Here is a 13,255-nt window from a genome sequence, read left to right as displayed (position 1 = left end):
ATATGATATGATATGATATGATATGATATGATATGATATGATATGATATGATATGATATGATGAGAGGTAGCATTGAATAGTGGAAAGACATATGGCCTTGACATCAGGAAAATTTAGGTTCAGGTCCCACCCCTACCAAATTTGTTGTTGTTCTTCAGTCATTTTCAGTCATGTCCTACTCTTCATGACCCCATTTGGGGTTTTCTTGACAAAGATACTGGAGTGGTTTGTCATTTCTTTCTCCAGCTCATTTTACATATGAGGAAACTAAGGTAAGCAGGGTTAAGTGATTTGCCCAGGATCACAAAGCTAGGAAGTGTCTGAGGCTGGATTTGAACTCAGGAAGATGAGTCTTCCTGACTCAAGGTCTGTTGCTCTCACTAGAACCTGCCTACACTGATAAAAACACAGGACTACATCAAATATTATGTCAAAATATATATAAATGTACAAATAAAGATTCCAGAAGGAATAAAAATGATTGGGTTTGTCAAGACACAGGAAATCCCCTAGATTTCAGTAGTATGATGACTTCTTGGAAAAGTTAAGCACCTTCTGCCATTGATGAGAAAATGCAGGAAAATGAACTGTGAGGAGGTTGAATGAAATATCTAGTACTTATTAATATTATTCAAAGTAATTCAATGCTAATGCCAAAGAAGTGTGCATTTTGCATATGTATATGTGTTCGTATTGCCAAAACTATCTCATCTTTCTATATATACATAAGTAATCTTTTGATATATATAAGTGATTTTATATTTAACTTTGGGTAATATATGCACCATGTATGCATATGTTTGTGGCACACATATATATATACATACACATATATAATGATCACATATAGATATTTGCTATGTAAATGATACTATATTGGGGTAATGGGATGTTCCAAATGTTGTATATATTTATGGCACAAATCCTTGACTGGGCACCTCAAATTATTATTCAGATATCTTCCTTTTCTTCCATTCTTTTATCCAATACAATAATTCTAGTACCTGGGATATTTCCTAAGCAGTCATAAAATTAAGAAAAAAAGAAAAGATATTTATTGAAAATTGGGCTAAATGGTAACTTGATAAAACTGGAATATGTAGATGCAACTTGAGCAGAGCACCCAGGGATTTGTCTCAGAGTGCTAAAATTTAGAGGGTGTTGATAGCACTTATAAATCTTCATGCAAACAAATAGCAAGGATTATCTACCTAAAATATGCTGTATTTTATATGTATATGATGTATTATATTATAGAAACCATCATCTGATGGATATTTCTTTTCCCCAGGTGCTGGTAGCATAATTAGTGTAGGCTTTCTCTTTCCCAGAATCTCTTGTCTCCTACACTCTATTCAACTGAATTTATCTTTAAAAAACGATTTGAGTGAACGTGTCATACTCCTTTCCCCAGTCCTATTTTGTGACGTTTTCTTGGGTCACACCCATACAAATATGTTAGTTATAGTTCTGTATATGGGTATTCCATTTTGAGGCCTTTTAGTATTAAGAAATAAGTCAACTACATTTTTCCCAAGTGTTTGGTGACATGACCTAGAATAGCTTAAGGTGCCATGTAGGTGAGCTGGCCAAGAATGAAATTTAACCTTACGTAAAATTCAGCCTGAAAAAAAAGTGCTTTTAAAAAAAATTGAATTTAACTTTAAAAATATATTTTAAGTTACACCTTCCTCTCCTGTTCTCTCTTTATATTTGGATAAACACGATGTCCCAAGCTAAGTCTTCCTACATTGTTTATTTTGTCACCTTTTCTTTGCTGTGCTAATTTTGTATTTGGTCTCTTTCTAGGTGATTGAATGCATCACTCAGGGCCGAGTCCTGCAGAGGCCTAGAACATGCCCAAAGGAAGTGTATGACCTGATGCTGGGGTGCTGGCAGCGAGAGCCTCACATGAGGCTTAACATCAAAGATATCCATTCTCTCCTTCTGAACTTGGCCAAGGCATCCCCAGTCTACCTGGATATTCTAGGCTAGGGTCCCCACCAACTTCTACCCCCCACTGCACTTCCTCAGACAGGCCCAGCGAACGATTGTGTTCTAGCTGCCGCTGAACTCCATCCAAATGTGTTCTTAACTGACAGTATTAATGACAAAGACACTGAGAAGCTTTCAGAGGGAAGCAGTGTGCACTTCTCCATCTGTAGACACAGTATTGACTTCCTTTTGGCATTATCAGGTCTTATCTCTTTTTCTGTTTCTCTTTTTTCCCATCTTCTTGGTTTTTTTTTCTTTTCTTCTCCCCCTTTCCCCTGCCCCCACCCTTTCTTTCCAATCAATCTGGCTTCTGCATTATTATTATTAACTCTGCATAGACAAAAGCCTTAAAAAAAAAAATCTGATTTGTTTTATTGGCGGATGCCTGAGTTTGTCCCACTCAACTAACAATGCCTTCTTGTACTCCTGCCTTTGCAAAGGATGACAAAAAAAGGGAAAACTTAAGTATCTGACTTCAACTTTGTGACTTCTGTTGTACATACATTGAGAGTTTCTATGGATTTCCGTCTATTTATTTATTACTATTATTCTCATCATCATCCTATTATTTGACTGCTTAAGCCCTTGTATGGAACAGGAAAAGCGGTGTTCTATCTGGGAAGCCTATTTCCATGGCAGAGAGAAGGAAAACATGTGATCCACTATATGGGAAATCAACAAGGACTGGAATCAGCTGGTATCAGAGCCCACTTGTGAACTCCAACTCTGCAGGAAGGAAGTATTTGACACATTCCCCTGAACATCATCATGGATCATGAAATTCCATGCTTTGGGGCTACTCTTTCTCCCCATGACCAGATACAGTACGTTATGATAGAAAGAAAAAAAAAAGGTTCCTGAGTTTTACAAGGTAGATGGCAGTATTATAAGCTCAGATGTACCCAAGTCTGTAGAATATTATGATGCCAATGGTTTGTTTGTTTGTTTGTTTGTTTTAAAAAAAAAAGGTGTTATCCACCACATCTTTGGTAAATCATGCTAAAATTAGGTGTATTTTTTGTACAGTGTTAATTTCAGGGTCAAGCTTGGAATCTGAAGTCTTTGATAAACTAGGGCAAGCTGTAAATGCTGAGGCAAAGTTTATCTTCTATTGTGTTTATCAGACAGCATCTCCTGCCTTCCCTTTTTCCTCCCCTTCCCCATCTCCCCTTTTCACTGTGCAAGCAAAATCGTGCATGGTCTTTGTCAATTAATACTTTGTGTGCAGGAATTACTGTGCACCCTGAGAGGCATAGCCAATCCATAAAGGTGTAACATATTTTATTAGAGGAAGCTAATGGAGGTCATTAGAGACATTGAAACATTTCTGCATTGTTACAGATAACGGCCAGGCTGAAACAAATCCAGACTGGAAAAATGGAGGTCCTAACTGGTTGGACCAAAAGGATTGAGAGGGAAAAGTAATAAATCCCAGAGGCAACTAAAATATTTGGCTCTGTGGTGATCCCTTGATATTCAGTATACAGGCCCTGCCCTTGCCCTGTGCTCTGGTTGGGAGAGTCATTTCATTTAGAACATCCTTGGCTATTGGATGTATGTGTTGTTGTTGTTTAATCCATTAACATTTTTGTTATTGTTATTAGGCATGGCGTGGTATGCCAAAGGGAGACTGTGCCCAGACTGAGCATCGGAGGCAAGCTCACAGACAATAGTAAATACTTTCTGCAAAAAAAAAAAAAAGATGGAAACAAATTGAAATTTAAATTAAATTGTTATTATTAGTAGTACCAAGAAAGAAATCCCTTTCTAATCTTTATGAACACTTGCCTCCCTCTATGAGGGGGGGCCTTTGCTGAAAAATTGACCTCTTTCTAACATGAGCCAGATTGAAAAGGAGTTGTTTTTATTTATTGTGTTTTTTTATTTTTAATGTTGAGTATTTTGCTTTTTTATGTGCAATCATCGTGTTGCTGTTTGGCTTACATACATTATTTATTGAGGTACCTTCTTCTCCATGACAGGCGTTTGAAGCCAGTCCTCAGAAATTCAAACTGTAAAAATAACAAAGACAAAAAACAAAATAAATTTAAAAAATCTAAAACCAACCCTTCTCTATAATCTCCTGGTCAGTGAGTGACAGGATTAAAATGTTTTCATTTGTGAGTGATAAGAAAATAATCCAAAATAGACATACTAATATAAAGAAAGCCATATATATATCATTAAGGAACCGTATTACTTTTAATCACTGTGGAAAGCTGGGTTGGAAGGAAGGGATAGAAATACTTCATACAGAGCCTTTTCTGCAAGGCCATAGATGCTGACTGGAGGAGGGCAGCACCACAGACCCTCCTGGAATAGGCTTGTTTCTTCAGACCTTTATCAGGTTGAGTTGATCTTATTAGAGAAGTTGCTTATTTATTTTTATTTCATAGATTTCTAATAAGACAATAGCCTAAGGGACCAGATTCCAGGAGAACTGTGCAGTTTTAGGGCAAGGGATATCAGAATTGGATGGAAAGCTGGGCCAACGGGACCCAGGTTCATTCCATCACAAAGCAGTTTTGCATCCTTGTCCTGATCCACTGGGGGAAAAAAAAGAAAAATGTCCCCTTGCAGTCCATCAGAAAAGCACTTTGAAGTGACGAGATGAAAGGTTCTATGCAAGTGCAAAGTGTTATTATTTATTGCTATTTATTTATTATCGCTGCTATTTCTATTCCTACTCTTTTTGTTCATGTGAGAGATAGTCTCACCTTCAAAGAAGAGGCAGGTTCTCAAAGAAGCTGGACAAGCAGCAAAAAGATGGGGAAAAAACCAGCTTGACCTTATCGGTCCTAATCCCTTCCTCTCCGCACAATGCTCCCCATTCTGTATCAAAGGAGTATTCTACAAGGCAGAGAAAACCTAGAGGTTTAAGAATCTGTACCACAAGTCATACCGTAGACAATCCAAAGGACCTAATCCAAATCGAGTCAGTTCTATCTCCTAAGAGAACTAGAAGGTCCAGATTTTTCTCCATTTCTAATTTAATTCGATTGTCATACAGTGAAAACTCCTTTGCCAGACTGTCCATCCCGAGTTAGGGCTCAGATAATGTGACCATCTTTTATATATTCCCACTGTGCAGCTTCTGTGATCAGATCTGTAGCCCATGCAAATGAGCAGTGAACAAAAGAAAAAGCTGCTTCCCTTAATTCACCCCTGGAGTCTAAAGTTAGCCAAACAAGCAGAAAAAGCAAGAGGAGGAAAACCCATAGCCAAGAGGTGAGCTGCTTCTACACTCAGTTTTCACTGAGCCCTGATACATTGAACAAATACGACAATCAGGCTTATTTAGAAACCTTTCTGGACTATGCTGTAAAGGATCGTATGAATATTTACATTCTAGGTGTGTATATTTACATAAGTTATACATGTGGTACTTACATGTACTTATATATGTTGCATTTGGTTTATACATGTACAAACAGTGTGTTTATGTATAAATGTATACCCCCCACATTCATAGGGATAGCTGTAATTAGAATAAAGTATTGCTAGATACTAACCTGATAACCAAAATTTAATTTTTTTTTTAAATCACTTTCTAGTTAATGTTTCCTTCCTCAACAGTGGTAGGACAAATGGGAGAGCCTGCATATTTAGAACGTTGGTATGTGCACCATCTCACCCCATTTTGTACAACCACCAATTTCTTGCACAGCAGATTAGATTAAGAAAGGAATTCTCAGAGTAAAGTTTCAGGACAGAAAAATTGGTTTTTGTCACTCAGTACAGTCATTTTTATATTGTCCCAGTATGATATTTGCACCCTCTGGGGATTTTACACTTGTGTGCAGCACCCAAGAATTCCAGAGGAAGAACTGAAATGTTTGGGGCACAGTGGGCCCCCCCCCCACCTCCCTGAGAGAACAATCGTGAAAAGTCTAAGACCCTGGAATAATAGCAGCAAATGTTAGGCACTTCCCACATTCTCCCCTTCAACCTCCCTAAATCTGCAGAATACAAACAGGGTGGATGGAATGCAGTCTTTTATAAAGAGCCAAAGCCCCAGGATACATGGTAGAGGGCCTCCTTGTCTTAAATGGACTTCTCCCCACCCCTTCATTTTGTAGAACTGCACAGCCTCTAGAAATACATGGTCTCTAACCCAATAAATAGCTGCATCCCCTCTCCCTCTATATATCTCCTCACCCCCCCTCTTTCTCTGTTCACCTCTGTCCCTCCCCTCCCTCTCCTTCCTTCCTTTCTTTCTTCTTTCTTTCTTTCTTCCCTCCCTCCCTCCTTTCTTTCTTTCTTTCTTTTTCTCTTTCTTTCTTTCTCTCTTTCTCTATCTTTCTTTCTCTCCTCCTTTCTTTCTCCTTCCCTCCCCATCTCTTCCCCTTTACCCTTTCTCTTCTCCTTTTTCCCTCCCTTCCCTCTCTCCTTTTTCTCCTTTTTTCTCCCTCCCCCTCCCCTCTCTTCTCTTCCCCTCTCTTTTGTCACTCCTCCCATTCCCTCTTTTCTTTTTTTCCTTCTTTCTATCTCTCAGAGAATTTTCCTTTGGGTTGTGGCTTGTCTGTGTCTTGCTATTATAGAACTATCTCAGGACACAGCTAATGTTATATCCAGGTCATCAGTTGAGTAAATTAAGGACACATATTTCTACCCACAGAGACCCTCCCCGAGGTTAAGCTCGTAAGTTTGTAAATGGACTTCAAATGTTATTCTAACAAATCTGGATTGGGGAAGAGGTTAGAATTTTTAGTTAAAGGCCCAGGTTTCAATAGCACAGAAAGCTGCATGTGTTCTTACCGTCAGGGTTGGAATGAATCACTACTGCTCCAGTCAAGGGGTCCTTGAAGAACCTTCATTTGGGTTGTTTACTTGCATTTTCCCCTCTCTTTTTTCTTCCTTCTTTGCTACATTCATCACAAATACGAAGCAAAAAACAACAATAACAAAGGTCTGTGTGTTGTAAGCAAAACACTGTGAATTTCACAACAGCAACCAAGCAATTCTTTTGCCATCTAAATATACGTCTCAGGAGAAGTGGGGAAAGACAAGGGGGGGATATTATTTTACAGTCTATGCATTCTAGGGCCAGGTCGATGTTTATTTATCTCTTTGGTTTCTGCATCAAAGAAGCCCCCGAGCAAAGAATAAGTAGATGTGCATCTTTTTGAAAATGAAATATATTTAGATGAGTATCCTAGAAGCTGCTAGGCGCCAAATAATTGGGCAGAAGAGGAAAAGGAAGATGAAGTGGAATGGGATGTCTATGGAGGCCTACATCTTGCAGCTTATGTGTATATTTCTGTCGCTTTCAAGAAAAACACAATTTATGTGAAACAGCTGAATGTGTTTTAAATAATAAGGTCTTTGAATTAAATGTGAATTTCAATTATGTAACCCTTTAAGAAATGACCAAATTATGATGAAATATTGGTTCCTGCCCTGGTCTTTACCTATACTTAATGTATCTGTGTAGAGATACAGGAATTATATACATTTGTGTATGTATATAGAGAGATGTTTGTATATATCTAGGCAGTATATACATACATTTCAATATCTCTCTATGAATAGACTTTCGCTAACCTATGACCTGGTGTTCAGAGCACACTCTTTCTCTCTCATCCCCTTTCTCTCTTTCTCCCTCTGTTCAATTTATTTTCCTTAATTTTCCTTTCATTTTATTTATTGTGATGTCTCTGTACAGATGCCTAGTGGTTTTCATTTCTGCAGTCTGTTCTAGAGGTCCATTGCTTTAAAAAAAAAAAAAAGACCCACTTGCATCTTGGCTGATTTCAAAGTGACACCTGAGTATCAGTGTTTAAAAAGCAAGTTTTGTTTGTGAATCATGTGACCAGCTTCTCTCAACCTGACATGGAAAGTCTCTTGTACTACAGTGTATTTAATAAAAATGATGTCTTAAAATAAACAATGTCATACAAAAGAAAGTCTTTAAGTGATGATGGTGGTTGATTTTAAAAGTGTACAGAATTCTCAGAAGTTGTAGTATGCTATTTTTCTTTTAGGTGGTTCAGTAGATAGAGCACTGTGGGTCTCCAGTCAAGAAAACCTCGGTTCAGATCTGAACTCAGATACGTGTTAGACACTTATGAGCTGGGTAAGTCACTTAACCCTGTTTACCTCAGTTTCCTCATCTGCAAAATGAGCTAGAGAAGGAAATAGCAAACCACTCCAGAATCTTTGCCAAGAAAATCCCAAATGGGATCACGAAGAGTTGGACACAACTGAAAAACAAATGGTCTTTTGCTGTATCTTTTTTCTCCCCTAAGCACTAAGAGGTATTGGGGCACACAGTGATCTGACCTAATACACAGGAGTACTTCCCAACCTCTCTGTTGTCTCAGGTGGATGTGGGCAGACAAATGAGTCCTTAAGAGTCTATGTCCTACTGGAGAAAGAAAAGAATGTTCCCTGTAATAGCTCGATGATGGATGGCACAGGAGGTACCCAGGCTGGGCGTATTCATTCTTAGGGCAAGAGTTCTTCTCTCTTTGATGAAGCATCCAGATGGAAGTTTAAGTGACTCTTGAATTAATTGGTAGGAAGAATGCAGAAAGCTGGGTCCTCTGATTCCAAATCCAGTGATTTTTTTTCCCTTCCAAGTAAGACAACACTTCTTTTGAACCTGGTTTTCATGAGTTTAAAAGGATGGCAAAAAGCAGCAATAGGAAACAGCTGATAGCATACAAAACCTGGAGTCAGAAGACCTTGGGTTCAAATCCGCTCTCAAGAATTTACTAGCTCTGTGACCACAGGCAAATCACTAGGTCTTTCGAGGTCTTAGTTTTCATGTCTGTAAAATAGTGATAAAAGAACTATTACTTAGAACTGTCATGAAGAAAGAACTTTATGAACTTGGAAGTACTGTATGAGTTTTATTATTATTAATAATTATCAACCAGTGTCTCTGAAGGAGATGCACAATTTTATAAAGATTCTCTTATTCAGGAATCCAAATAAGACATTAATTCCTGGATGGTTAAGCTTTAAATTATACACAAGGAACAATAAAGAGGCAAATAAAATAAGAGATCTGGAAAATCCAACTGCAAAGTAGCCCATGTAATCTTAGCTCAGATTTCTATTCCTGGTTCTCATTACTACCATTTGTTCTTCACTCATCTCCAACTTTAGCAACCCCATTTGGGCTTTTCTTGGCAAAGATACTGGAGAGGTTTGTCATTTCCTTCTCCAGTTCATTTTACAGATGAGGAAACTGAGGCAAATAAGGTTAAGTGATTTGCCTAGAGTCGCACAGCGAGTAAGTGCCAGAGGCCTGATTTGAACTCAAAGCTTCCTGACTCCTGGCTGGGCACTCTATCCACTGTGCCACCCACCTACCCAATTACTACCATTAGACCATCTTGATAAAGTTGCCTACAGGTCTTATGTCAAATAATTTTACACAAACACCACTCCTGTTTTTATTATTCACCATAGCAGATGTTATAGATGGCTGCTTCTCAGAGAGTGCCCTCTAGCTCAGCACCCACCAGACCTACCTTCCCTATGTACCCTCATTCCCCTAAACTTAAGCCCTAACAATCATAACTGACTTTTATATAGCTCCTTAAAGTATACAAACAGCTTTATGGACATGATAGCCTTTGAGTCTCCTCAAATCCCTGTAAGGTAGGTACAGAGGATATTATTACCCCCATTTTATAGATAGGGAAATTGAGGATCAGAGTTTAAGTGAATTGTCCAGAGTTAGCACAGCAGTGTGTGTCAGGCCCAGGTCTCCAGCACTGCCTCCCCTAGGCTATAACAACTCTAGAACTTCTCATGCATTGTTGGTTACAAACAGCAAAAGCAGGGACCGTACCGTCTTTGTTTCTTTCTCCCTCATGATAAGAAGTGACCTGGGTTCTGGAAAACAATAAGAGCAGAGGAAAAGATTTGTCTGCTCCTAAACCAAACTAAAGGGGCTTTGACTGAAGGCCTGATGGGAAATGTCTGAAAGCCAGCTTACTCAAGGTTGGAAAGACCCAATTTGTCCACAGGGCAAGGACATATTTGGCCAGAGCAACTCCTGATGAGGAGTGCAGCCTGAGTAACTTGGAAAACAACTCCCATGATGAAATCTGATCTCCTTGAAGGATTCGAGGACCTCCCCTATTGCTTAGAACAGTTGCCTAAATAATAATACTCAATACTTTTATAAAGAATTGTCACGCAATGAAAGAGTGAGTAGAATAGAGTCATCAAAGTGCTAATACTATAGAAAATCATTGAATGTCTAGATAGATAAAAGTGAATGGCAATCTGCTAAAGTGAGAGTATTTCTGAAATGTGGGGTTTTCCCAACAAAACATACCTCTTTTTAAAAAAATCATCGTGCAGAAATTCCAACAGGTTGTTTGCCACTCATGCCAAGGTCCTGGCAATCTGCAAGAATCCCGGCAAAGCTGCAAGGCTTCCTCCCTTGCTTTGATTATTGGGCTCAGGTTGGAAGTGGAGAGCAGGAAACAGTTGGGGTGGAAATAAACCAATATAAAGGTAGTGCAAATACATCCCTTAACTGAGAATGGAAGAAATGACTGCCAATATTATCTTCTTCGCCTGAGGTAACCCACTCTGCCAGTAATGACAGTGAGGACTGGGCTATGGTGATGGTGGTAATCCATTTAAGATCTGCTAGAAAGTTTGAATAAACTTTCCCTGGAGAGACAAGGGCTCCAAGATAGCAAGCTTGTCTGTAGGAATAAATAGCCCTCCAGTAGGGGATGAAGGACAGGGCTTTTTCTCTTGCCTTACCCTGCTCTGGCCATCAAAATGGTGGGTCTTGGCTGAGTAGAGCTATAATTAGGAATTTTTGTACCAGGAGCAACCCTTCCCAGGGTCAAGTATGATGGGAATTAGCCTCAGGTGGGGAATGAGAGTAAACGCTGGTCTGATGGGGGAGACACAGAGACCCTCAGGCACTGGGAAACCTGCTCATGACTAGAAAAAGGTAGACCGTGTAACTAATTATGCTTGGTAATTAGGAGCTAAGGGTGGCTGGGTTTTTACACTTGGCATTTAAGAAGCCTAATTACACAGGAGGAAGAAGGTGAAGTGATAACCTTTCCAACAAATAGATGCTTTGGGGGAAGGAGAAAGAGGGTTAGAAGCTGAAGCCAATCCTTTCTCCACTAAAAACAAACAAACAAATAAAAAACCTCAAGACATTATTCTGAGCTAAAAAGCACCTTGGAGATCATCTAGTATGACTCCTTTGTTTCACAGGGTGTAAACTGAAGCCCACGGGAGAGGAAGTGACTTTCCCAAAAACACAGACAGCAGCTTATTCAACCTTTCAAGGCTGGGTGCAGGTGGGGTAAAATGGAACTTCCATGTCATTCTCAGACTATTAGAGCTAAAAGGGACTTTGATATCTAACCCTTTCATTTGACAAAGGATGAGTGAACTAGAATTGGTGCTGGTTTCAGGACTGGAACCCAGGTATGCCAACTCCCAGTTCATCACTCTTTAAACTGGATTGCTGAAATTTTCAACATATGCTTTTCCCTCATAGACCCCTCCCCAGCCCTTTCTTTCTCACTGTAGATAGATGAGCAAGGTCCAGGAATCTCAGTCCCTCTGATGTGATGTCCCCTGATCCCAAGCCCATCCTGCCTCACCCTAGTTAACTCGACTCTGCTTGAAATGTTGAGCAAAGCTTCCAGAGAAAGACAAAGTCCCTAAGAAAGAAGGTAGGATTTATACAGTTTTGTCAGATGTGCTAAGGGTCTCCAACTAGCTTAACGTGTGTGTGTTTATGTTTTAAAGACCTTTCATCTCAGGAAGTTATGGTTTTCTAGCAGGGCTGAAGTACTGTCTCCTTTACCCCACCCTAGCTGAGCTATGCCCCCCTTGCCTTCCCACCCCCAAGCCTAGGAAACTAGGCTTAGACCATCAACTCCACCACAGGCCAGGCCATGTTCAGGTGGTGGCCAACTACATTTTCAAACCAGGCCTCTCACCACCCTTATTCCACCCTCAGTCCCCTCCCATAGCCTTGAGTTCCTAGCTAGAAAGGTTTTCAAAGGTGTGGGCAGCAGAACTTTTAGAAAGAGCCAGGGTCCAAGGTCAGGAAGCATAAGCGTTTCCAGGAAAGCACATCCTACCAGCTGAGGCTGAGGGGCTATTTCTTCATTCCTAAATTGTTCTGCTTCTGACCTACCATCTCTATGAGCCAGTTTGTGTGGGTGAGGGGGATACTCCCTGTTCTCAACCTCCAGCATCAGGGATGTACTTGCATCTGGTCCCCAAAGAGATAGATATGCTACAAGGTGACCCTTAGCAGCGTTAAAGGAACGGGCTGCCTGGACCAAATTGGGGCCTGCCTCCCCACCCTTAGGCTAGGCCAGAGATACAATCTCTCCAGCTGTCCCACTACCCCCTCACCCCTCTCAGATTCCCAGATGCAGTCAAACTATTTCCCTAGCAGGAGTGACTTCCCACTCCCCCAATTCTCACCCCCCTCTCAGGGGTTCCTCCTCCTTCACAGTGCCTACAGTGGGTGGAGACCCCACATGGGGTGGTGGAGGACCAGCAGAATTGTTAGGCAGGGTATTGTAAATCAACAATCAACAAATATTTGGTACCACTTTTTTTTTTAATAGAAAGGGCTATCTATCCCTTGACTCACTTCTTAAAGAGGTCTATTTACTGAATGGGCGTTACTTCACTCAAAGTGAGAACTTGAAAAGACCTTAGCTTAAAAGGGCCAGGGTCTCCCATTGCATCCTGGGTCATCTCCAGTCATCCTGATGAATATCTGGCCACTGGACCCAGATGGCTCTGGAGGAGAAGGTGAGGTTGGTGACCTTGCACAGCCCTCCCTCACTGAAATCAAAGTCAACAGCAAGCTATGTCATCATCTCCCTGATGCCATGGTACTCTTCAAGAATGAAAGACAAACACAAATCTTAAACTGTGGGTCAAAACCCCATATGGGGTCATGGAGGACCAGCAGAATTGTTAGGCAGGGTGTTTTAAATCAACAAATACATGGTTCCATTTTGTACTAGGTACTGAGCTAAGGAGGATGGGGGATACAAAGAATGACATAATCCCTACTTACACGGAATTTACATTCAAAGGGGTAAATAGGTGGGTTTTATGTGGTTACATATCTATACACACACATATTTGTTGTTCAGTCATTTCAGTCACATCCAACTCTTTGCAACAAAAATACTGGAGTGGTTTGCCATTTCCTTCTCCAGCTCATTTTAAGATGAGGAAATTGAGGCAAAGAGGGTTAAGTGACTTGCCCAGGGTCACACAGCAAGT

General features: G+C 40.2%; 1 protein-coding gene and 1 long non-coding RNA gene across 2 annotated transcripts in view; one reads left to right on the top strand and one right to left on the bottom strand.

Moving 5' to 3' along the window:
• Positions 1-2,658, top strand: part of NTRK2 (neurotrophic receptor tyrosine kinase 2) — a 428,347-nt gene extending 425,689 nt beyond the window's left edge. The window contains exon 17 of the mRNA XM_069105060.1: positions 1,811-2,658. Within this exon, the coding sequence (XP_068961161.1) occupies positions 1,811-1,996 (186 nt within the window). The 3' untranslated portion in view covers positions 1,997-2,658. The remainder of the gene's footprint in view (positions 1-1,810) is intronic.
• A 1,233-nt stretch (positions 2,659-3,891) lies between these two features.
• On the bottom strand, positions 3,892-8,648 carry LOC138174845 (uncharacterized). Its single transcript, XR_011171831.1, has 2 exons — positions 6,755-8,648; positions 3,892-4,008 (listed from the first exon to the last, which is right to left on the bottom strand). It is a non-coding gene; the product is annotated as an uncharacterized lncRNA (long non-coding RNA).
• Positions 8,649-13,255: the final 4,607 nt, after the last annotated feature.

Source organism: Petaurus breviceps, unplaced genomic scaffold, assembly GCF_028583685.1.
Source record: "Petaurus breviceps papuanus isolate PSGF00001 unplaced genomic scaffold, PetGlider_PUasm1.0 138, whole genome shotgun sequence".
NCBI classification, from domain to species: Eukaryota; Metazoa; Chordata; class Mammalia; order Diprotodontia; family Petauridae; genus Petaurus; species Petaurus breviceps.
The sequence above is the reverse complement of the archived record's forward strand: the minus strand, read 5'-3'. Positions and strand labels throughout refer to the sequence as shown.